The sequence below is a fragment of the Sceloporus undulatus genome, chromosome 1 (assembly GCF_019175285.1).
Source record: "Sceloporus undulatus isolate JIND9_A2432 ecotype Alabama chromosome 1, SceUnd_v1.1, whole genome shotgun sequence".
Lineage (NCBI taxonomy): Eukaryota > Metazoa > Chordata > Lepidosauria > Squamata > Phrynosomatidae > Sceloporus > Sceloporus undulatus.
In genome coordinates, this window is record NC_056522.1 from 125,268,247 (window position 1) to 125,295,069 (window position 26,823).

Sequence of the window (26,823 nt, forward strand, 5' to 3'; positions counted from 1 at the left end):
AGTGGAGGAAACACTGCTCAAATTGTGCATAGGCATAAAAGAAGACAAAAGGGATAGTGGTGAATCAGAATCAGAAAATCAGAAAGGCAGTTATCTAGAGATCTCAGAAACTTATCTGAAGCTGGAACACAGATAAAAAGGAGGAATGCCCTGGAAGAACAGGGCTCCAATCCCTGGTATCATGCATGGCATAGAGGAAAGGTGCTTCAGTATCAAGGAATAGGCACCTTCAATACCATAAAATTCAGAATACATGAGCTACACCATCCCAATCACAAAGTTGTTTATTGCTACAATTTGGAACCTTGAGACGAAAAATGTAAGTCTCATTGTAATCACTGCAATCAGCCAGAAGAGGAGGGGCCAACCTACTAAAGATACCCTCCCCATACCATCTTAACAAAGGAAAGAAACAACAAAATGCAGACACCTTACTAACATCTCTAATTTTTCTTCTTTTTGGTATGTAACATCTTGCCTGATGAAGAAGCCAGTGGAGCTCCGAAACAAGCTTTGTAGCAAGTATATTGTGCATTTTGGTTGATCACAAAAGGTATCACTGCTTGGTGTAATCAGTGAGAGTTTATTTTAAGTAAATATGTTTAAGTGTGGGGGTCTGGCAAGAGGGAGACATGAAAGCAAACACATTACATTAATTTCTATCTTTACAATCCCACTGTTTTCATATAAAAAGGAGGAAAGCAATTGTGTAAAACTGTTAAGTTCTCCATGCTCATACCTTGAATTTGTTTCCCACACTGATGAAACTGAGTTTTCCTGCTTTTTGCTTATGGTCCTTGTTGTTATTAGTGTTAGATTCAAACAGCTGCCGGACAAATTTATCTTTGGATTCACATATAAGGGACTCCAGAGACATATGCAGAGCATCATTGTTCTTCTCGACAAACTGGGTCTGAGGAAAATAACACATCAGTTAAGGAAGGGGAGGAACTCACACACAGCTGCCCCACCATTTGAATGAGTAGTAACTTGCATGTGTGAATAGACACTAAACTAAAACCTCTCTTTCATGTCAAATGCAATGCTTTTGACAAGAGAGTTAATAAATTCACTGAGTTTTCAAGAATACGGTTAGAGCTCACAAAAACCTAACATACAAATGTATAAACTATCCCAATAACATACAAACCTTGCCTTAATTCAGACATAGGATAACCCCAACATCTCAATAATCTCATTTGCACTGAATTCATTTTATTTAGTCATGTTATGCAGTGCATAACACAACCCAGTGACAAATGAATATAAAATTAATCTTTGCAATGTTGCTCACTATAATAGAAATAGGGAACAGCAGATGAACATAACAGAACAGCCCACTAAATCAGGGATTCTATAGTCTTATGCTTTCAGATCACCTGATGACTACCTCTGGACTTCCTTCATCATGTTTAACCCACCTCTAATGGGTCTACACACAAGGATTTGATCATATCATATCATAACATTTACACGAAGCCGCTGGGAGAGATCATCCGGAGACATGGGGCGCGGTGTTATCAATATGCCGATGACACCCAAATTTATTTCTCTATGTCTCCGACTGCTGCAGTGACTAAGGATGACATCTCTCCTCAGAATGCCTGCCTTGAGTCTGTAATGGGCTGGATGAGGGAAAACAAACTCAAGCTGAATCCAGAAAAAACGGAGGTGCTCGTGATAGGTGCCCCTGGTCCAGGGAAGGAGATTTTCCAACCCATCCTTGATGGGGTCACACTTCCCCTGAAGAATGAAGTTCGCAGTTTGGGAGTACTCCTGGACTCGTCACTACAGTTGACATCTCAGATGGAGGCGATAGCCAGGAGTGCTTGGTGCCAGCTTCGGCTGATACACCAACTGCGTCCCTACTGGCTCAGGGGGACCTTGAAACAGTAGTACAGTGCGCCTATGCTATACGCGGTCTTGAATGGGCGCATGCACCTATGGCGCCCCATGGGGCTTGAGCATAGGCGGAATTCGCCTTACACAGAAGGGATCCCCTGCGTAAGGCATGGGCTGACTGTACATGCACTGGTAACCTCTCATTTAGATTTCTGTAACGTGCTCTACCTTTGTACCAAGTTTGGAAGCTCCAAATGATTCAGAACGCTGTGGCCAGACTGATCACTAGGACACCGAGATCAGAGCATATTACACCGGTATTGAAATCTCTACATTGGCTGCCGATTAGCTTCCGGGTGCAATACAAAGTGTCGATTATTACCTATAAAGCCCTACATGGCCTGGGCCCGAGTTACTTAAGGGAACGCTTCTCCCTACATAATCCGCCCCACACTCTCAGAACATCTGGCACAAAAATATTAGAACATCCCAAAACCAGGTTGAAAACCACCTCTTGTAGAATGTTTTCTGCGATGGCCCCTAGACTTTGGAACAACTTACTGGAAGAGATTCGTCTTATGCCTTCTTTGGAAGCCTTCAAGAGGGCATTGAAGATGGATCTCTTCCAGTGGGCCTATCCAACGGATCTCCTCTAATTGATTTTGAACATCTGAATATGATGATTCGATTTCTACGACTGTGAGCAATACTGTAACAATTCCTTCCTTTTTATTTTTGATTGATGTATTTTGTATTGTCTATGTATTTTATGATGTTTTTACTGCTGTAATCCCGCTTCGATTCGAAGGGAGAAGCGGGAGATATCGATTCGAAGTGAGACGCCTTTAAGAAGGCAGTCAAGACGGAGCTCTTCTGGTGGGCATATCCCTCTGAATCTGATTAAGACACTACCTTCTATCTGCGATGACAACTCTCTGTAAATAACCACTGATGTATTTACTGAACTGTTTGTTGGATTTTTCGACTGTATTTTATGATTGTATTGTATGTTTTTATCAGGTTGCAAATTATTATTATTATTATTATTATTATTATTATTATATTAAAAAGTCTGAGGAGTTAGGAGATTCTTGTTCCCTAAAGTAGTACCATAAAATGCCCTCTTTCATGGAACAGCAGAAAACCATAAGTTTGGAATTCAGTTCCTCAGTGTATTGCTCTTCCTGTTACAGCCAGAAACAGAAAAGGAATTGCTCATAGTGAACAAAAGCAGGGTATTTCAAAAAGTAAGTAAGAAGTACGTATTTTAATGAACATGGTGATCTCCTCAAAGTCATAGCCTTCATGGCTGAACCACAAGGTCACCACCAAACCACTAGGTAAAGAACATGCTCTCATTTTGCCAAAAAGTACTGTAGAATTTCACTGGGTTGATAATTAGACGTTCTGTGTTTATTGGCTAGGCCAAGCAGGCCAAGATTTCTCACTGGCCCATTCAATTAATAAACCAGAACCAAATGTTACTTGACTTTACAAAGTAAATAATTTCCTCAGAAAATACGACTTACTCTCAGAAAAATGCTGCTAGAGAAGGCCCTTTTCCAGCAGAACATATTCAGCACTCAAATTATCTAGTTAAGAAGAGATTGGAATCCAAAGAGAACAGGACCTTCTCTGTGGTGGTACCCTGATTTGTCATGAGCAATACCCGATCTGAAAATAAAAGAAGCCTTTGGTTTCATAAGGCTTTAAGGTTTTACTTGCTTTGAGCTGTAACACTTGACATCTTAATACTTGAATTCATTTCCAGAGAAGAGCTACTGCCTTTGTTGTTAATATTTGAATGAACTTTTGTTTTAACAAATGATGGTTGCTCAGGAAAAAGGAAGAATAAGATAAAAGTGTTAAAATAAGAGTGTACAATATTGTTCAGTAAAATCAATGCAGCAATAAGTATTATAAAAACATAATAATCCGTGCACTTTCAGTATGTAGGTAAATATACTTTATCTGCTCAGCTATGCCAACAATAATCTACCATTTAAGTTTACTATTTAAAAATCAATACAGAACTTGTACAAAGAAAATCATGTCTCATTTACCGTCTCATAGCATACTGCTCCAGCAAAATGTCTGACAATAAAACCCTCATCATCTCGGATATTTCTGTGAACAGCCAGTTTAGACTTCCTGGGTATCTGAAAGGTAGAAGACAGCTTGAAATTCTGCAAATAAAGAAAGCCTGCAAATAGAGCAGGTAATCAAAAGCTACTATTTCTTATGAATCACATAGCTTAATACAGAATATTTAACATGCAAGTGTAGTGTAGATTGACTTTGGTAGATTGACTTTGGTAGAACATTTTGGCATCTTCTGATCTCAGCTCCACACTGCCACTATCAGGACATGGAACATTTCTTTTATTTTATTTCTATTACAGCTCCCAGTATCCCTCAGCTATAATGATCAACATTCATCTTATTATTTCCATTTTTATATAAAATATTTCTGTACTGCCCTATATCACAAGATTTCTGGGTAGAATACAAATGAAAAAAAATTAAAATAAGACAGATAATTTAAGTAGACAAAAAAAATATTAGACACCTTAATAAATTGAAACAAGTTTAAAAAGTTAAAACAGTTAAAACCATGAAAACATTTTAGAGTAGATGGGACTGGTGATGGGACTGCATCCTCCCACACACCTGAGATGGTAAGGAAGTCTTCACACTAGCTTTCCAGCAACTATTTCCTGAAGCCACCACCTCTCTCTTCTCCATAGTTGGGCCTCCTCTTGGGTATGTGGCTTCATAATGGCAGCAGCATGTTAATAAGAATGTGAAAAGTTGTTGCTTTTCCCATGAAGTCAGGCAAATTAATTTTTCACAGTCACTTCTGCAATCTCCCTGCTAATCCTGGTTTACTGAACTGACTCATAACAACACAAAACCTAAGCACATACATATGTAGTCTTATTTCCATATTCCTTCCTGAGCAAATGGGACAAGGTTTTGTTACATATGAGAACTCCTAGACGCACACACACATATTCCCAAACTGGGAATTTTAATATCAAAAATAAACCTACTGAGAGTCTGAAGTGGTCTTTGTGTTTCTGGTGGATCACTGAAGTAAAGTGCTGATCGCTCGGCTGGGGAAGACGATTTTCTTCATCCAAGATATCAAGAATGCCTACCAATTTCCCTTCTATCAAATCTGTTTGTAAGACAGAATCCAGGCAGTTAATATATGATTTCAAAAAAAACAAAACAAAACAAAACAAAACAAAACAAAACAAAACAAAAAACCCTTAACAAACAATACAAAACTTGCACCAATTCCAAAAACAATTTCTCAAGAATGTCTGTAAAAGGTTCATGCTACTATTAACCAGGATATCAAGTTGTGTAGTAGCAAATGTCTGCCACTTAAACAGCATTCTCTATTACACAACACTAATGTTTAATTTAATTTATTAGCCATTTTATTAAACTAATTCAAAGTTAATTTCAACAAAAAATAAAAAAATAAAATCCATTTTAAATTCAATTTTTTTAAAAGTTTGTAAAATGGAAAAAGCAGGAATAACTGTCTGAGAAATAAACTATTGCGAACCAGGAGAGAAGTTTTTGCAACACAAGACACTTTGGGCCAAAACACACTGCAAAAATATGTCAAGGAAAAGCAACATGGGATATACAGTAAGTGAAAGAAAACATGTATGTGAGAGTCAGGGTGACTCAGCAGAAGCCAATTGGGAACCACACAGGTGTAAATGGTAATGGAATTAACAAGTCCTCAATGCCATGGACAAGAAATGTAAAGTGGATAATTGGACACACCTGAATATTGTTAAGTGGTCAAGGCTGAGATGATGAAATCATTAATTGTAGGATGAACTAAGAGAACCAATGAGAATGATGTACACGCCTACTGGGTGGAAACAGACAACACTGGGTGGTACCATGCATTGACTATAATAATGACTATGCATCCCAATGTATTTTGTGGGTTGTAGTAGTGGGTAGTAGAGTGGATTGTAGAGTGGATAGTGGAGGAGTAGAGTATTGTTGTGTTGGATAGTTTTGGAGCTGTATATAGTAGAATAAAGTAGATCTTTTACATAAGACTACTGAGTTGTCTGAAGCTACAAGAACCAGCTGGATCCTAAAGAAGGGTGGAGACTTCTGTGGAAGCAAGAGTGAGAAGGCTTGGAGAATTTGTCAGGGTCTTCAGCCTGTTCTCTGTAACTCTGCTAAGCTAAAACCACTGGCCAAAACTGGTCAGCGCGGTGCACAACCAGGTGGTGAGTTCCAGGCCAGAGGTGAAAAGCCACAACTCCCATCATCCCTGACAAAATAATCCAGTTTAAGACCACTTTAACTGCCCTGGCTCAATGCTAGGGAATTCTGAGAATTGTAGTTTTGTGAGATATTTCGCCTTCTCTTTTGGAGAACTCTAGTGCCACAATACACTACAATTCCCAGGACTCTCTAGAACTGAGCCAGGGCAGTTAAAGCGGTCTCAAACTGGATTATTTCTACAGTGTGTTTTGACCCTATGGCCCTTTGTTAAGGTTCTCAATAGATGGAGAATGCCATAATGTGAGCACTACTGAGAAGGCCAATTATTAGCAGGTTACCAGAATGCCTTTTTAAAAGTAACAGTATCACTGCTTTTTAAAAGCCACAGTATGTTAAACCAGCACAACAGACTGATAATAAATAATGCCTAGGATTCCCCAGAGTTTGCCTGGCTCCAGTAAGTTTCAAGTAATTGGATTACATTATGGCTTTGATTAATTATGGGTTCAATCCAGAGTTGCATAAAGAACAGCATTGTTCATGACCAGAAGTAGAGATGATCTTAGTCACTGGCAGTCCTCTTTGTTCCCCTAAAAAAATCAGCTCAGGCACCCTCCAGAATAGCATGGAATATGGCATTCAGAGCTCCAGAGGAAAAGGGATCATTTCTGAAAATGCCATTGCAAAATAGAAGCCTTCACTAGATCCAGTTCACATTTCTTCCAGGCCCAGATCCAGCCCTATACACTTGACTGGTTTACAACTGCATTGCTCAATGCAACCTAAAAGTAACAACCTGCAATTGAAGTAAATATGCTAAGACAATTTCCTGAGCATTCAGAGGAGGATACCTAAGAATCTTTTAGGAAAAGAGAGGTCACAGCAGTGCTTTTAAATGTATAGACTAGAGAACCTTTTGAGCATCTTTATTTACTTAGTAACAATCTCTAACTACTTGGCTGTTATGTTCTCACATAAATCCTCCTTTGGATCAAAACTCCCAATACAAGTTATGTTTGCCTTATAGGTAACACGAGATTCCCCCTTCCCCCCTTCCATGTCTTAAACTTTGTTGGAAAATCTGCTCAATTTCAACAGTGTCTCCATGGTGCAGTAATAATAATAATAATATGTTTTATTTTTATACCGCTTTTCCGAGGTGATCAAAGCGGTTCACAGAATCATTTAAAAACTTACACATCATAAAAACAACCTCAAAAGTACTCTCTGAAGCCAAAGGAAAGGCCATAATGGTGATTTGACAATGCTCTATGTATTTACACACACTAGCAAACCACAATTATGACAAACTGAAGTATGTGAAACACCTTCAAATTATGCTCCTAAAATTTGGTTTATTAAGAAACCAGATCTGAAGACAGGCTTAGGTTGAAAGTAGTGTGATATATTCTGGCACGCACAGACAGACAGACAATTTAAAATTGGGCGTCCCGATTTTTCCCTAGACATGCTTCTAGGACAGAGTGCTATCCATTTCCAATGCAAACTACAAAGTATAAAAACTATTTTTAAAAATATAAGCAGTATCCCAGTTTTCAACACACATACCTATACAGTCTTGGTTATCTACATAGTGAACTTCATTGACACCTAAACCTTCTTTCTGGTAGAGTTCTTGCTCCTGAAAAAGTAACAAAGACATTGTCATATAGGTAAAAATTTGCTTAATTGTCCATTCCCACATCTTCCTTGTTTGGGTGTTGAGGTGATTTGACAGCAATGTCACACACCAGTACCAGCACTACCATTGTTTCTGTGTTGGCTGTATTGTATCCAGGCAAGGTGATCATTCCATCTATGCCAAAGTATATGACTAATGGTCATCAATGGCTTTTATTACTGGGCTGCTATTTTTGGTTAATTTTTTAAACCATAGCAACAACACAAAACATTTGAACATGTGGGATAGGCTTTGAACCCAAGGATTTAGGACTTTTGAGTTTTGGCAGTGCAGGTTAGTAGGAAATGTCATAATTAAACAAGAAAAATCAAAGACATCTAGTAAACTTTAATATATGAATTAAATAATATAGAGGTAGTTTCAATGAGAGTGATATAATAATCAGTGACTAAGCACAGGTGTTAACTCTGAGATGTTACAAGGAGAAAATGGCTTGAAACAAACGACAGAAGTCCTGAGTGTTGGAGCTCTCTTTTCTTGGGTTATTGGTGTTTTAAACTGTTTAGCAATGGGCTAGAAATCTCTGTCAAGATAGAGACTAGCCATTCTACTTTTCAAATATTTTTAGCGATTGTTGCTGGGGGGATTTTCTATTAAAACTTTTTCTCCTAAGGGTTGAAATACATTTCCAGAGAAAACTATGTTCTTTGCTAGCTTTGCTGATTTTAGATCTTTTAACAAACTTCTTGTGGAAAAACTTACTTTTCTGTACTTTTAAGATGTTGTTTCTGCATGTGCGTGCGTGTGTGTGGTTGTGTGTCTGTGCTAGAACTATGTGTGATAGAATGCTGGACTGTCTATAGGAGTGGTGGATATGGTTAAAATGTCCTTTAGAGTAGAGTAGATGTTAGACCAAGGGGATTGATTTGAATTTAATGTTTAATATTTCTTTTAATTTTACTTATTTACTATTTGCCATTCATTTTGTCTTGATTACTATTTCATTCATTATTCCATCATAGAGTTTTACACATTTACCAGACACATTATAACTGCTTTAATTACTATGCTTTGTGTTAGGCTGCATCTGCAGTACAGAAATAATCCATGTTGACACTACTTTAACTGCCATGGCTCAATGCTATGGAATTTTGGGAAATCTGGTTTGTTGTGACACCAAAGCTCTCTGATAGAGGAGGCTAAATGCCTCACAAAACTAAAATTCCCAGAAATTCACACCAGTGAGCTATGGCAGTTAAAGCAGTGTCAACCTGGATTATTTCTGCACTGCAGATGCAGCCATATAAGCTTATCTCACAGGGCTAGGGGAATGGGAATGGGGCAGAACGGAAGGGAATGAAAACAAGGCAGAACAGGGGAAAATGCATACATTGTTCAAAATCAGCTGCTGTGGGACAGATGGGGAACAGATCGCTGGCGTTCTCCCATGTGATAATATAATTTCCCCCCATTCCGCCCCATTCCCATTTCCCAAGCCCCATGCAATAAGCTTAAAAGTTACATGGTCACTATTTCAGTAGTTATCAAGGCTGTGGAGTTGGAGTCTGAGTTGGAAGCAACATTGGGTGAAGTCAGAATTATAATCTGTACACTGGCTTCAAAATGAAAATTTATAACAATATATTATTAATATATAAATTAGACTTACATTTTAGACTTAATCAAATAAGCATATTTTATGGTCTATCAATCTGACTAGTCTGACATTTCATGTGGTCGCTATGAAATGCCTTTTGCTAATGTTTTACTGCAATAAATTTGCCATTACAATTTAATATACATTTGCCATTTATGAAGCAGCCATGGTCAGAAAGGAGAAAAATAGAGAAGTTGGAGGTGAAAGTTGGGTGTAACAACTCCACAATCCTGGTACAGTGGTGCCTCGGGTTACGAAATTAATTCGTTCCGTGGCACCGTTCGTAACCCGAAAAGCCTTCGTAAGCCGAATTGCCATAGGCGCTAATGGGGAAAAGCCGCGATTCCGTGCGAAAAAGCCGAAAAAAGCACCAAAAGTTTTTTCGTAACCCGAAAAAACATTCGTAACCCGGAACAATGTTTTCCTATGGGATTTTTTCGTATCCCGAAAATTTCGTAACCTGGGTATTTCGTATCCCGAGGTACCACTGTACCATCATCATCCCTCCCACTCTCACTTCATTTTTACAGTATACCATGTGTTACTGAAAATAATTATTCTGTTTCTATCCAAGAATCATTATTATTACATCAAACAGTGATAATTCCATTTTTTAGTTTTCAGTGATTGTGACCTTTCGGGCATAAAACAGGTATGAAAGAACTCTAAGCTTTTTGTCTGCACTTTCAGATAAAGATATCCTATATTTTTCTGGTGAACAGCCACCGCCTAAATACCCTAAAGGCACCAGATCCTATCTGCTCTTGGAAGCTAAGCAGGGTCAGCACCAAAGAATACCAGGTGCTGTAGGGTATAATTCAAAGGAAGGAACTGCAAAACCACCTGAGCATTCCTTCGTTAAGAAAACACTATGAAATTGATGGAGTCGCCAGAAGTCAACAGGCAACTTGAAGATACAGACACACACACACACACACACACACACAGTTCAACCTCCCATCTGGTATGCTTCATTCTTTTCTATCAGGTGAATATTAGGTATCTTGAACAATCATGCCCTCGCTTGATTGCTCAAAATCCTATTAAGGTTGACCTTCTTCAAACAATTTCATCACTGTGGTCTGATTAATAGCTGCACGGTTCCCTTTTGTCCTTGTATGGTCAATTTGAAACTGATGAATTTTAAAAAATATATAATTGTAATACTGCCATTTCAAAGTTTTTCTTTACCATTCTGTAGGATTTTCAAGCACTGAAATCACTCATATGCTCAAAAGGTGGATCGGAACATAATGAAGTCAGTTCTGACATAACTCTTTTACAAATATTTAAAAGGAGATTTATAGAATACTATATAAGAACAAAGATACATACAGTATCTTTGGATGACCAAAGTTGTACACCATTTGTATAAGACTACTTAGAATTAGCTACAGTCAATATTGAGTAGAACATATCAAGATCTATATGGGCAATAGAAGAAGAGTCACAGAAATTGTTATTATTACAACAAGTTGTAGGGAAATTATTACAGTATGTTCCTGAATCAATAGATTGCATAGTATATTCTAAGTTAGATACCTCTTTGAGAATCCTCTCATTAAAGAACTGCTGAAGCTTCTCATTGCAGTAATTAATGCAGAACTGTTCAAAGCTGTTGTGTTCAAAATATTCTGCAAAACAAAGAAATGAACAACTTTAGAGTGAAAGAAATCAGTTTGCAGAATATACTTACAATCATGATTTAAATCACCATGAGAAAACCCAGATTTAAACCATCATTTTAAATAAAGTTTCACTGGGCTCATCTTCTGATATTTTTTGGTACACTGGTGTAAATCTGATCACCAAAGTATGCTATTTTACAACTCAGCAAAGTAGTGAATTTGGAGAGGGAGAGTTGGAGAGGAGATGAGCTGTAATTGCCAGGGATAAGAAGTAAAGCTTTTGTAAAACTTTGAATGAGGGCTTTAAGATTTGCATCCAAATGTTGCAGTACAGCTGAGCTGCACAGGCAGAATATAATTTGTTGTAATGTTGTTAAAATATATATACTGGGACTTAAACCATGTTGTACACCACAGTCTTATCCCACACCACAGCTTTATCCCCCTAATACACACACTTTTTTTATCAATCACATGGGTGTATTCAGACACAGTCAGGAATTACATATGGAATATTCACTTTTCATATTAAATAGTGGCTTCCTACCTGAAATACAGCACTAACACAGATTCAGTATTAATGTCAACACATATAATGAATGCTCACTAATAGAATATAGACACTTAATCACATCCCAGGGTACAGTCTTATGGTACAACAGCTACTGCTAAGCAAATATTGACCTAGTTAAAATCTGGCTAAATGGCTAAAGTACAAAGCACTCACCAAAACCCGCAATGTCCAGCACTCCAATAAAAAAAGATGACGTCTCAAAAGGAAAACACTGGTTTACTCGGTTTACCACATGATCAAAGAGGTGGCTGTAGACAGTTTTTGCTAAAGCATCACGTGCATTGTTTGCCTGTTCTACTTTCAAAGGTACTCTGGAGGGAAAAAAAACATTCTTGTTATTATTAATTATTTCTAGGCCACCTTAAAAACGACAACAACTGAATGGATAGTACATCAGCTTAGAAAACCATAAATATGGATGGCTTTACAAAAATTTGGAAGAATACTACAGCCTTTGTAGGGTCTTTTTAAACCCCACAAAAGAGGGGGCAAAGCTAAGATCTTGTGAAAAGGAATTCCATGTATGGAGCCAAATCCTGGACCGATACATCTCTCTTTTATGCACTACAGTATTTGGAAGAGGCGAAAATAGTGTAGTAGTCACTTGCGTTAAAGGCTGGAAAGGTGACTTTTTTGATTACAACACCCAGCACCCTCTTGCCAGTGTGGCCATATTGGCTGAGGGATTCTGGGAGCGGTAGTCCATCAAATAACTTTTCAAGCTTCCAACCTGCATACCTTCTAGTTTCATTCTACAGACAGCTACCTCAGTGCTCTCTTTAAGATAAGAAAATACTATTCTAATATAGGAAACCATGCACGATGAACCAGGTCTATTAAAAATTGCTTAAAATGTATAATTTCATGCATACACATTCATAGCCAGTATCTTCACATTGCACCAAACCAAGAATACCTACCTAATCTGCCACAGATTAGACAAAACAAGGACTGTGGAACAGAAAAAAGTAACTGTGTTGTTTGTAATTAGCTACTTCTAAGTGCTGTTGAAAACAGACAGGAGAGCTGTCCCTTTTGTGAAAAATGTATCCCCAGCAGCCTCAACCTCATCTTTACAACAACTATGCATGTTGAGAATGGGAAATAACTACACGGAAGCAATTCAGCCACGATAGCCATTATGAGTGCACCATTAACAAAACAATGGATGATGCACAGTAACAAAATGTCTGATATCAAAAATTGTAGCCATTACATTGTAAAATAAAAATAATTAAATGATTTAAAAAATAATTTCTTCCTCTGTCCCTTTCCTCAGAGTTTATTTTAAAACAAATCATGAGGGAACAGCGGGAATAACTGAGTGTTGTGAAGTGAATCTTTAATGTTTGAGCCAACCTAAGCCCTTCCAATTGAAAAGCACAATCCCATTTGAACTGATACTCTGACACTGTCCAAGAAAAGGATTAACCACTGAAGTCATGCCTTAGATGTGTTGTTCTCTAGGTCAGCCCTGACAGGAACTGCAGAGAGCCTGCAGGGCAGCTGCCCAATGCTACATCATCCTGAGAAGTAAGACAGCGGTTCCTCTGCTCTGGAAGAATGTTTCTGCTTAGTTAAAATGCCATTTAAAAACAAGCTTCAATAAAATAGCAACACTGTGTGATTACTTGGAAATCTCCTGCTATTGCAAATGATCCATCCAGGAAGTAAAGGCTCTGTTTATTAAGTATAATGGCAGTATGTTACATTAGAGTGTAATTAGCCTTAATGTACAATCTCTTGATTTATCTTACGGTAATCGGCACTGACAGGAATCTTATCTTATAAATAGAGAGAAGGTTCCTTTACATTCCCCTTCTGATACGTTTAAGAGCTCAGCACACCATAATCCCCACAGTTCATGTCAACTGCCAATCTTTTACATAAGACATTGTACACACTATAATTTTAGGTTTTGAAAATAATAATAACTAAAACTGAAAACTAAAGGAATAATCAAGGAGGAACAGATCTATCTGCACCTGCATTTAACCAACAAGTACAGAAAACTATTCAACAAAGTATACTATGGAGGTCAACAAGTTCAGAAACTATACACAGATGTAGCTCGATTAATGTTTTGTACCTGATCAGAGAAACTCAACATGGTGTAGTGGTTTAAGTGCTGGACTCAAGGCTCCAGACCAGTTTAAATCCCTACTCAGCCATGGGAATAACCTGACACTCTCTCACCTTCATAGGAAACCCCCTCTGAAGAAATCTGGCCAAGAAAACCTTGTGATAATGTTGCCTCAGGTTGCCAAAGGTCAGAAATGACTTGAAGGCACACCACTGCCACAACAATGGCCCGATCAAGAGCCCTATACCCCTCCAAAAATTTAGGTTGTCCAGTACATTGCACTGGATGATTTTTTTTTTAAATGTGCAATTGAAGGCAGATGATTTTACATCCCCAGAATTTGTGTGCCAATTTGTTTTTAGGGTAACCTTAAGGGGAACCTATGAGTCCAAAGAGGTTTTGCCATTGCCTCCCACTGGGTCTCGCCATCCCTACCTACGCCTAGTTTTAGCTACATCACGTTGTCACCACTTCCCAATAGCCAGAGACAAACAGTAGGTAAGAGGATATCCTCACTTACAGAAGAACAGATTTCACTGCATCTCAACCACTGTTCACCCTCCCCTTCTGTCAATGTCACCAACCAGCAATGAGTCTTCCACATCTATGTTCCCACTGCCATTTTAACCCAGTGTCCTTCCAAGCGAATGGTGTGCCCTAAGAACACTAAAGACAAACAGTGGGAGACAGAGGATGAGGTGGGACATAGCCCTAATTCAAATATATGCCCTCCTACAGCAATCCTACCACAACAATTACAGAAATAGTCCATTTTCATCTCACCAAGCTCATGTCTATGAAGCAACTTGTTCTTCTTATATCATAATAGAAATCTGTAGCATTTACTTATCATTTCAATGGGAGAAATGTAGAATTTCCCCCTGTTTTCAGCCATTTCAAGACAAACTGGCTTGCATTTTCAACACTGTATAGTTCTGAGTGCCAGACAGAGAAGAAAATGTTTCTACTCTCCACAGGAATAAAAATCTGTTCCCTCCTCTTCTCCTGAGTCACCTGTATGTATGCAAAAGGCAGCAATGACGACAGACATGGATCATATCTGCAGTGCATGTCACAGAAATTTGATTCCTCCAGTACACTAATGCAACACCTATAATTTTCCAGCAGAGAAAGCACACATCTCTGCACGTCCACATTACATGGCTCTCCCACATCTGTTAAGGCAAACTCCATATGCCTTGCTTTGTGAGTAAGGGATATATTTAAAAAAGGATGTGCTCAGTGACCAACAGTCTTCAAATTATAGTTATGGGAATTATGTACTGTGAATTGTGACCTCTCCTGTTCTGTTTTACCAGCAAACATTAAATTAGTAGCTCCAAGTTTCTAACAGGACACAGTGACTGTCTATCAATTTCTGATCATGTTTGTTTCCCCCCAAACTACAATACGGTATCAGAGCAATGAACAACACTGCAGATTGTTAAAATATATTTCTAAATTGTATTCAAAATGTTCAGATGTGTGACCTGGGAGAAAATTGCACTGAGCCTATTTTGGTTTATGAGGATTCACAATCATGCATTGGGATGGCAGAGGCTGAGAATTTGAAGTGCAGGACTAAGTACATTGGAGTAAGGTACCAGAATGTAAGAGAGTTAGTTCAGAATGGTATCCTAAAGATAGAGTACATTGACACAAAGGATAACTTGGCTGATGTTTTGACAAAAGCACTTTCTGGAGAAAGACATGAACAACTTTCTTGTGCAATTGGTATGGTTCCTTAACTTCACAAAGATGTAATTGCAAATATATGGTGTTATTGCACATCTGTACATTTTGGAGGGGCATGTTAAAATATATTTCTAAATTGTATTGAAAATGTTCAGATGTGTCAATGGTTAACTAAGGTTTAAAATGGTTCCTGTTCAAGGCCAGAAAGTCTAGGCCTGGAAGAGCAAGTCTTCAAGGACATGTGCTGAGACATAATATAAACAAATGTATTATTGTTATGCTCTTGTGTAGTATGGTGACTTCATGGGAAAGAGGTGTGTCCACTTGGTGGGAAGGTTGATCTTTTGAGAGAACAAAGACTGATGTCACATTCAAGCTTCTAGCATGGACTCTGAAAGAGTACAGATGTATAGTAGCCTGCTATGAAAGTGTAAATAGCAACAAAGTCAATAAACCCTCATTTGAGTGAAAATCTGTGTTGAAGTTACTTTGTTCCTGAGTAGCTAAGAAGACTGCATCTGTTCCAGTTGGTACCAGTTCTGAACCACTGGCAGAACGAGACATCACCCATCCCAAAGATCTTTTTCTCTAACACAGATATCTTATAATACACTCCCCTGTCACTCACAACCAAGACTCTTAATCTTGCAGTCTCTTTCTTATATGCTCAGTACCCTCTCTTTTCTGATATTTTATGTGAAATGATAAGCTAGTGCCTAGATACAACTTTATTAAAATCTTGCATTCTCTAATTATTTTCAATATGTAGTTTTGCTGGGGGGGGGGGGAGTTCAATGTAAAAAATTTTGTTCATATGTAAACTCTGATGAATACGTAACCCAGTCTATGATTTGCATCATTTTATAGAGTCTATTGCCGATCTTTGCCACACTGGAATATTAAATAAGCAGACATCACATGGGTGTCTTTGGGAGATATTCCAATAAAAATGGATTGCAATCAGGTATGAACAGTTAAACAGCTTAAATCACAGTAAGCCAACACCTCTGATGCCTCAAAGCCAGCTTTAAAAAAGTGATTAATAAAATGCCAAAGTCAAAGAAAATGCCAGTTAATTTATTACCATAAGCCACTACAATATTAAGGTAATTGAAGGTTCCTTTAATACAGCAATAGAGTAAATGCCTGCTGTTGTATATTCATAGGTGACATGGTTTTTACCATTGGACTATGACTCTGGAAACCAGGGTCTGAATCCTCACTCAGCCATGGGAATTCATTGGGTGGCCTTAGGCGAGTCACACTCTTTCAGCCTCAGAAGAAGGCAAAGGCAAACCACATGAACAAATTGCCAAGAAGACCTTGTGATAGATTTCTCCTTAGGGTTACCGTAAGTTGTAAATGACTTGAAGGCACACAGCAACTACAAAACTGTATATCCACAGGCTTTCTTTTTATGCAAATAATTTATCTTCCTGCCTACACCCACAAAAAGAATGTTTGTGATTAGAAATAAATTTTCTGCAAAGTCCTGTGTTTTCATTATTATGTTCACCGTCTTTCTCTCCTGGGGTTTGTGCCTTTTCATTCTGAGGGGCAGGGAAGCAGATTTCATTAGAGAAAGGGATAATAAGGGTTTTCAAGGGTATGAACTAGGTAAATCTTTGTTCGTAGTTAATTAAGTTGGAAATAGAGGCCATGAAAAATCTGGATGGTACATTTAGAGCACTGAAAATGTCTTGAAAAGGAAATTGTCCAGCTTCTCATCACTAATTAGACGAAGGATCTTGAGTGTGATCTGCTGAGAGCTTGAAAAAGTTTTCTTTTTGGGCTACAACTCCCGTGGCCATTGGAACACTGTGAGGTCATTTAAACAATGTCACTTCTGAAATACTAGATCAGCTAAATGGCCAACACTGAATAGACCTAGTCTTGAAGGGCATGTCACAAGAGCCAAACAGTTAATGCAGGACACCACATGCCTAAAAAACTGCAGTTTCAATGCACCATGAATCATACTGTGAAAAGACAAAATGATAGTGCTTAAACAATGAGATTTTTCTACTTCTGTCTCTAAGATCTTCCAAAGAGACATGCAGATTGCACACTTCGTACAAACATCATGCTTACTCTTAGCTTTTAAGTAATTATTGTTATACGAGTATGGATTCAAGCTGTGCTGAGACATGCTGTTGGGCATTTTCACTTCTGCTAACATCTGACAGCTTAATCATTAACAAAACCGTCAGGCAATTTTTCCTTCCTCACTGTTATTGTATGGATACATTTTCTCTTGCACACTAGGATGAAAAGGAAGCAAAATAAATTTGGTATAGCGACAGATGTTTTATTACACTAAGGAAAGTGCCATTCATCTTGCAGAACAAAGCACATTAAAAAAAAGCCAGCAAAACGACCCTATATTTCCATTTCTTCATAAAGAGATGCAACTTAGACATCTCGGAATAGCTCAAAGACAGGATTTTATAGTCAATATTTACAACCTCAGTTTGGGGGGGGGGGACCCAACATGACAAGCTGGGGAGACATGGGAGAAGAAAGAGAAATCAGTTTTTTCTCTCCTCTCTTTTGAGCGACTCACTTGATAACTGTTCCTTTGGTGCCCCCTGCTGTTGTCAACATGACTCTTGTGGTTAAGCTAACCCGCAGGTCATCCTGGTCTAGCCCAAGCAGCTCTGCACAGTATTCCAGCGACTGGGTAGATTTATTCTTCAGCGTGCATCCACCTGGTTTTAAGGAAAGGAACAGATAGAAATGAGATCAAAAACCAAACCACAACAATTTTTGTTAAAGCAAGTTATTGGAAACTGGCAGATAAAAACCAACTTTTTATAACTCTTCATAACAAAATTATTTTGTAAAGCTTGAATAAGTGACATGGAATCATAGATATGCATATTATGAACACAGATTTTGCAGCATATGATTTGTCAAGAAATCCTTTTTAACTATTTTGAGTTATTTAAGTTTGAAGGAGCTGCAGTAGAATTTATTTTACCCTACCAACCTCAAGAATAAAGCCAAGAAAGAGAAATTCTGATGTGCATTGTGAAGATATTTACCAATGTTTACATGACGTAGATATACTGGTAATGCTATGCAAATCTTTAGTAAAGTAGCTTTGGTAGTGCAGTTGTTGAATGTCTGTCTTGCAGCCACTCACTCACAAACCACAAGGTTGTGAGTTCAATACTAGTCAGAGGCTCAGGATTGACTCAGTCTGGCATTCTTCCTTCAATCGCTAAAATAAGTACCCAGCTTGTTGGGGGAAATTAACTTACACATTGTAAACCGCTTAGGGAGTTCTTAAGCGAACTGATAAGCAGTATAGCAATGTATTTGCTATTGCGATTGCTAAGTATACTGAAGGCTCATAGTTCATTACTAATTACTTCTGTTCTGTGTGCATAAGATTGCTAGCATCAACAGTTTTAAAAAAACCCCAAAACACCTGGGGAAGAGGTGTCGCAAATGACCCCTACATGAAACCCTGGTAAAGTAGAGCTAAAGCAGTCACTACTGGGCAGCTAACAGGACCAGTAATCTGACGACCTCAGGCAGTTCCCTGTGCTCTGGTCAACTGCCTGAAGTCTACACACCTGCTGCTCCAAGCTCCTCAAAAGAGAGACAAACAACACTGTTGTTGTCATGGTTCTTCAAGTTATTTGCAACTTCTAGTGAGATTATCATAGGCTTTTCTTGGCAAGATTTATTCATAAGAAATTTGGCACTGTCATTCTCTGACTGAAAGCGTGTGACTTGCTCATCCAGTGGGCTTCCATGGCTGAGAGGGGATTGAAACCCCTATCTCCTGAGATCCTAGTCCAACCCTTAAACCACTCAACTACCAGCCTAACAATGTTATCACGCCAGCCTAAGAATGTCTCCCCATTTGTTCATGCAAGAGTTACATAACATCCTGTTATTTTTTTCTTCAAGATTCCCAAAACTGACAACAAAATGAATCAAAGGAATTATTTAACAACATTGGTTAATGTAAACATGCACTTGCTTCACGTATTTAATAGGCCTTTTTTGTATCTTGATGCACTTTATCATTGAAATAATACAGAGAATAATTACTGAAACAATATATGGACCTTTGTCACTTATGGCTGCCATGTTCTCATGAGATCCTAAGAAATTCCTGGTGTCTATAAGCAGACACAACCTTTTACTTCACTAGATAAACCTGTCTTCTCATCTGTTACAGAATTCACTTGAGGTACACAGTGTACTGTAATGTGTATGACTAAAACTTTAATGTGTAAAATGACCCACAAAGATAGTATTCACAGATGCTTGCCTTTTCACTTTACACTGCGAGTATCAATTGATCACTGTTTGCTACATGTCTGGAGAATACATGTGGTGTAGGTCTCAGTCTATTTGGGCCATATTAGCACTCTGCTTACTCATGGTAAGATAACTTACGTGTACATCTGGTAAAAGAACAGGTACTAAAATCCCACAGGTAAGCAGTGACTAGAATTGTGTATACAGATAGATTTTATAATCATCATGTCCTGGGGCCTAAATTATCCTGTTTTAGTCATGATTTTATTTTATTATTATTATTATTAACCTTTATTTATAAAGTGCTGTAAATTTACACAGCGCTGTACATACAATCTTATTAATTGGACGGTTCCCTGCCCTCAGGCTTACAATCTAAAAAAAATTTTTTTAATTTGTTTTACTTTGTGCATTGCTCAGAGAGCTTTAATTTCTGTTGTCTGATAAGCTGAAAGAGTGAGTGAATACATAAATTGACAGATAGAAAGAGATACCATAAATAGCATCATTTTTGCACTCTTTGTCAAATTGATCATTTACTTAATGGTTTTAAATCTTCTTGCTTAAAAATCTCCAAACAGCATATATCTTTGGTCACCATATGCTGCATACATTTCCTTCCTCTCCCCACCCTGACAGAAGGAAGAACATTTCCCGTTACCAAAATAAACATTGTAATAAATTGGACTGTTGGGCCAAGCCATTTCAGAAACATGAACCAGGTAACAGACTAGACCTGTCTCTTCCTCCCTGCCTCAAAAGAGCTCTAGAATTACTTTAATCTATTTCTCATTTTCAAAATGTTCAAATATAATTCCACCTAGTACCAGTGTTGTTGTTTTTAATTCAGACTCCCAGAAATAGTTTGTCCTTTCTGGTGCTACATTAGGACAAGCAACAGATGCTACAGAACAGAAACTCCAAGCATGTTGGCAATGCTGGGAGCAGTAATTCAAGAGAATGACATGATTCTCATTCCTGTACTAAGGGTTGCTTTACTCAATTTCTAACTCTTCCAATGAACTAGTGACACTGGTCAAAGTACAAAGAATTTAGTGGTAACTGAACTAACCAGATGTGCTCCCAGCTTCTTCAAAGTTAATGTTTCCAAGGTGTAAAACACCAGCCACTACACGGAAGAGATCCAGCTTCTCTTCATCATCTAAACCAATCTTCTTCATTGCAGTGCACATTCTGTTGAAGTCTCCATGGTCATCCAGCAGAGGATCTTTTAGAGAGCCTAATTTCAGGTACTAAGAGAAGAAAAACAGATAAGCTTTCTCAAAACCATGAAAAAGAACATTTCTTTTTGTGAACACATAGCCAACCTAAACAAAACATTCTGAAGTAAGAAAAGAAACACTCCTAAGCACACACAATGCTAAGGGTCGTGTAATGTGGATTACAGCAACATAAAGGAAAGAGGAAAACAGGATGAACATGGACAAAATTAGATGAGTGTGGAGTAAGAAGTGAGAGGGGAATATTGATTCATAATTTTAGACAGAGTCTATTGGAACAAGATGTCAGTACTGTAGTGTTAGCTAGGGAAAAATCCAAATGGAATGGGATTATGAGTGCTTTCACTTTATGTGAGAAGTCTGATCCTTTTCAGAAAAGGTTGAAGGAGGCCACAAATAGGGTTCACTTGGAAGTTGCTGCTTTCCCTCTGAGTCGGCTCCATAGCATTGTGACATGATACAATCTGACATCGTCATGCTGGTACATGATGCCCAAACACTTGAAATCCCATAGTTGAGTCAAAATTAATAGTACCAAATTAAACAAACAGTAAGTGCCCAAACAGCTGCCATTTAAGTAATAATTAAATAGGCCATGAGCAGTGGATATAAATTTATCTGCCTTATACAGAGATCAGTATTACATCTAGGTCAATATTGTCCACATTGATTAGAAGAGACTCTTTCAGGAAGGAATTCATTTCAGTTTATCAGGAGATGCCAGGGATTGAATCCAATACCATCTTGATATACAGTACAGTGGACCCTTGTTATACACTGTGGTTTGGTTCCAAGATCCCCCATGAATAACAAAATCCATGGATGCTCAAGTCTCATTAAATATAATGACATAGCAAAATGGTGTCCCTTATAAAAATGGAAAATCAAGGTTTGATATTTGAAATTTATACTTTTTTTTAACATTTTCAAACCATGGATGCTTGAATCCGTGTATAAAAAATCTGCGTATAAGAAGAGCTGACTGTATATGCTTCTCTCATGATCTACAGTTCTCCCTAATTTTGACTCCATTAAAGAAAAAAAAATAATGCATGCTTGTTAATATCTGATTTTGTGTTAGCCTTTTGTTTTAGTGTGCCACACAAAAACAGGCAAGAGTAACTTCAGCAATGTTTGCAGATTACAAGCAAAGTGTGAATATGTAAAATTTAGCAGAAAACAAACACTAGTACTGGCAGATAGAACTAGGTACAGGAACATATAACCCGGTGCTCACTTTACTCAGATAATGCATAAATTTCACCAGTGAACATTTTATACATGCCTAGTTTTGGCTATTCAGCTGTTTGAGCTCTAACACCACACACCACTATCAATTCAGAGATCTAAAAAAACTAATGAAAAAAGCAAACTGGCTACTCTACATGCAAGGAGAAAAAAGCATGCATAATATTATTTGTAATTATTTTTAAAAATTAGTATAAAACTGAAGATAAGATACAGTTGGACACACAGTTTATCCAGTTTAATCCCAGATGAGGGACCAACACTGTTCTAAGAAACCTAAAAACAGAAGGGCTAACATGCATCTGAAAAATTCACATCACATAGAAATTTGATAAAAGTAAAATTTCAAATTATGCAAAGTGATCACCTCATCTTCCTGACAGGAAAAGGACAAAAATAATGTAAGCATTAATTTATTGTTCCACTTTCTATTATTAAATATGTTCAGTGAGGTTCAGCATTGGAAAAACAATTATCTCTATAGTGGACTGTAGGAAAATGACCTCTATGGTAGACTAGATTGAGGCTAGAAAGCATAGCATCTGCTTAGAAAAGGGAGGTAATATTCTTGCAGATCAGTACCAAATGTCATACTAAGTCCAGCAGCTCTGTTTTTTTCATGAATATTTTTTTAAGAGCTCATGCCCAGGTGAAATTATTAAAACGCAAAGTTACAAAGACACCCCTGGACTCTGTGCCCACTGCAGGTTACACCTGACATTGTGAATGCAGAAAGTAATTTGATACAGCCAATTTTAGGAGACACCCACATCTCCCCTGCATTTCCCTAGAACACAAAACATAAGGTTTAGTAAATCCTCTCCCTTCGCTATGCTAAGGAATGGGGTGAGATAGAAGATCACAGGAGGTGGTGTGAAAAGGAAATACTGATTATGCAAAGCTTTCTCCCACCTTACAAGTGTGAAAATACATTTTTATAGTTTATCATCATATATCCGTACCAGTGCCTCTCCAGTAGTAGTGGTGAAAGCATGCAAAAAGACAACCTGGGCTCAGTTCATGAATTCTGCATGGTTTTCCGGAGCAGTTACTTTAAAAGCCACTGCAGCCATGGGTTCAAAATGACTGCATGAATGAGCCTGTAGTTTATAAAGGGTTCCTAGCCATATTCATTCTGGCTTGAAGAAAATGACTCACAGCATTATGTATTCTTTACACACTTGAATATTCGAAAGATAGCACAAGGTTCATATTTAAAAACATCTTTATAGTAATTTGCATGACTTTCAATACAATATTAGTAGGAAACTACTGTCCACCAACTACTACACTGCAATCATGTAAGTGTCCAAAATATTTCCAGGAAAGAAATTAATAAATTATCGTTCTCTGTAGGCACTAAGTCATCATCCTATGTTGATATGCTTTCTAAAGTACTAACAGCTTTTTCTCTGTTCCAGGGCTGGGAATCGTTCAGCCCTCCAGATAAACTACGATATATACTTGACTATAAGTTGACCTCATGTATATGTTGAGAGCAAGTTTTGGGGCCAAAATTATGGATTTTGACATGACTTGCGGATAGGTTGAGTGTGAAGAGGCCCCTTCAGTGTGTGTATGTGAGGGGCAAAGGGGAAGCAGAAATCAATATAAGGCTTCAGTGTTTCAGCCTTCACTAACAAGACACCTAAGCTCACGGGTGGGAGAGGGACTGTTAAACAAATAGCAATCAATCAGTCACCAAGAACTCTATCTGCTTGGCTCAGAACAGAAAGAAACTGCATGGGGAAATCTGAAAAAGCTGCTATCACATTACCATACTGACCTGTAAATAGGATTTTGGGGTCAGTTTTTGGGCATAAATTTTTAGACTTATAGATGAGTATATATACTACAGTGGGCCCTTGGTATCTGTTTAGGTTTGGCTCCAGCCCCCATCCCCATGGTTACCAAAATCCATGGATGTTCTAATCCCATTATATACAGTGGCCTAGTAAAATTATGTACCTTATATAAAATATAATATTATTTTATTATGAATATATTCAAGCCATGGATGATTGAATCTATGAATGCAGAATCCGTGGATACAGATACTGGCCAAACTGGTTAATATTGATGGAAATGGGAGCTCAACTCCATCTGGGGAGCCACATGTTTCATAGCCCAAAGCTCTTGGCAAAGTACAGACAGAAACCAAGGGTAGGTAGTGGCAGGGAAGAAACATAAGCCATCTACTGTACCAGCTCAGTGCCACACAAAGGTGTCATTTAGGATTTGCCAAATTGACATTGCAAATAGATCCACCAAATTCACACTGACATGTGAATTTGTGTGAATTCACATATAAAAGCTACTACAGAATGATGGGACATCCCTGCAGATGAGATCCACCTACATGTGATGAGTATGATTTGTATGAACTGGCACCTCAATATTTTTGTTTGCTCGAAACCCAATCAAGTATTTCATTAAAATAGTACTCATGTGAAAGCAGTTGAAAAGCATTAAAAATACAACGAGGATAAAAGTGCTGCACCTACAAGGTTCAGTAGTTTAGGGAGAAGCATTTAACTGTCATTGCTCCATCCTATGGAATGTTGGGATTTGTAGTTTAGGGAAGAATAACCACCATGGCTACATCCTAAGGAAATTTGGGGTTTATAATCTAGGGAGGAATATTGAACTTTCATGGTTCCATACTATGGAATCGTGAAATATGTAGTTTCAGAAGAGGTCTTTAGAATCTATCCTATGGAGTCTTGGGATTTGTTGCTCAGGGAAGAATATCTGCCATGGCTACATCCTAAGGAAATCTGGGGTTTATAGTCTAGGGAGGAATATTGAATTTCCATGGTTCCATACTATGGAATCGGGGGATTTGTAGTTTCAGAAGAGGTCTTTAGAACTGTCAACCAGAGAGCTCTAGTCCCTCAACACATGCCAAGATTCCATGAATTGTTGCTATGACACTTAATGTGGTATCAAAGTGCTAGAATAGTGTACAATGAAAGGGACCAGGTAAGAATCCAAGGAGAGATTACAGTTACAGTTCTGATTTTCTCTAGAACATTGATGCTAAGATTCTTACCAGTTTAACTCATATAAACATTAGTCGGGTCCTGTTTCTTCAGGAAAGGAACAGATAAAACAACTGGCTTCTGGATGAAATATGCTAGAAGACTAGTAGAAAACATGTGTCCCAGCCACATGAGGATCTGTGCACATATGAAGACTCACAGTGACTATCAAGATGGCTGATGCCAGTTTTTGACAGTGGTGAACATTTGTTTGGTGAAACAGTAGTAATGAGATTCAGCTGTTCTTCCTAAACAACACTTTCAAAGCTACTTGGCATGTAAAGACAAGTAAAAGTATTGGGTGAAACAGGTTTTAGATATACCATGTTGCATATCACAATGTTTTTCAAAGAAAGCAAAATGTATGAAGAAATCTCATACCTCAGGACTTTTGCGATTCTGTAAAATTTGCTTATCAGTTTCTTTGGTAGCAAAATATTGGGTACATCCACGATTTAAGTACTGTTGGAACACAGAAGGAAACACAGAGGTATGAGATTAAGCACAAGAACTATAGAAGAAACTAGAAGAGGTGAGTCACCATCACAATCACAATAGAAAGGAAACATTACTATATTTTCCGTGAAGTTTAGTTTATGGCCCCATTTGGGTTCTATTAAGTTTGAATATACTGCTTCTATAGGTTGAGTTTTCCTCATCCAGAAAGTCTGAGGTACTCCAAAATCCAAAACTTTCTGAGCTACAACACAAGGAGCATAGTACATAACTGTACTGTATTTGCAAAACTGGAGAGAGACAGAGCTGGAGAAAGATATGAGGATCTCTGAAATGGCAAGAATCCATGCCTCCTGTCATTTCACAGATCCTCAGTCTCTCCAACTTCATAATGACTCATTATGTATATACAAATGCAGATATCCCAAAAATCCCATAAGAATTCAAAACACAAAACTGGTCCCATTCATTTAAGAGAAGGGATACTCAACCTGCATTTTTATATTTATTTTTTAATTAAAATTATATTTATATATTTTTTAAAAAACCAGAATAAATGGCCCCCTAAAAAGAAATTGGTTGAGCAAAATGTTTCTAACAGATGTAAATCTGGAAGGAGCTATTTGATATTAAATATTACCTGGATTATGGGCAACCAAATTATTTTTTAAATAACTGCAGAAAATAGGCCTATATGCTAGAAATGAATTAGAGCAAAACAAGAAAAATATTCTAAGAAATGATGTCATAGGAAATATTTCCATCATAATTTTACAACATCCAGTTGTACTGCTTAATGCATATAGTAAACACTAAAGTGGTTCAACAGCTGAATTACATACAGAGTAAAGATACTTAAAAGATTCTGAAGTATGAATAAATCTCGGTGCTGTGTTTGGAAATCACAATAAGCTATTGTTTATTGTGAAAAAATCACCCTAGTCTTTCTCATGCTCACATGCTCACCCTTCACCCTCTGCTGCAGTCCTAAGACATCAGCTTCTCTCAATATTCACATTTACAGAGTAGTACTATATGGTAATACTCAAAGTTAGGATTTGCAACATTATTCTGTTGTTCTGTAATACCAAAAGTAGTGAGGTAGATATTATTCACTTGCAGACTTGCTATTGCTTTCCAGAAACCCCGAAAGACCTTAAAAAAATGGT

General features: G+C 37.8%; 1 protein-coding gene across 7 annotated transcripts in view; it reads right to left on the minus strand.

Annotated features, from left to right (window-relative positions):
* The window catches only part of MYO6 (myosin VI), a 125,990-nt gene that overhangs the window by 72,550 nt on the left and 26,617 nt on the right, over window positions 1–26,823 (minus strand). For 4 of the 7 annotated variants that reach the window (XM_042439856.1, XM_042439850.1, XM_042439835.1 and 1 more), the window contains exons 9-17: window positions 25,580–25,660; window positions 20,741–20,921; window positions 17,954–18,098; window positions 11,766–11,923; window positions 10,953–11,044; window positions 7,681–7,753; window positions 4,896–5,023; window positions 3,906–4,001; window positions 740–913 (exon numbers count right to left, since the gene is read on the minus strand). In XM_042439856.1, coding sequence (XP_042295790.1) covers window positions 740–913; window positions 3,906–4,001; window positions 4,896–5,023; window positions 7,681–7,753; window positions 10,953–11,044; window positions 11,766–11,923; window positions 17,954–18,098; window positions 20,741–20,921; window positions 25,580–25,660 — 1,128 coding nt within the window. Of the gene's footprint in view, window positions 1–739; window positions 914–3,905; window positions 4,002–4,895; window positions 5,024–7,680; window positions 7,754–10,952; window positions 11,045–11,765; window positions 11,924–17,953; window positions 18,099–20,740; window positions 20,922–22,524; window positions 22,534–25,579; window positions 25,661–26,823 lie in introns of all 7 variants that reach the window. The other 3 variants (XM_042439841.1, XM_042439820.1, XM_042439861.1) reach the window with 1 other exon arrangement.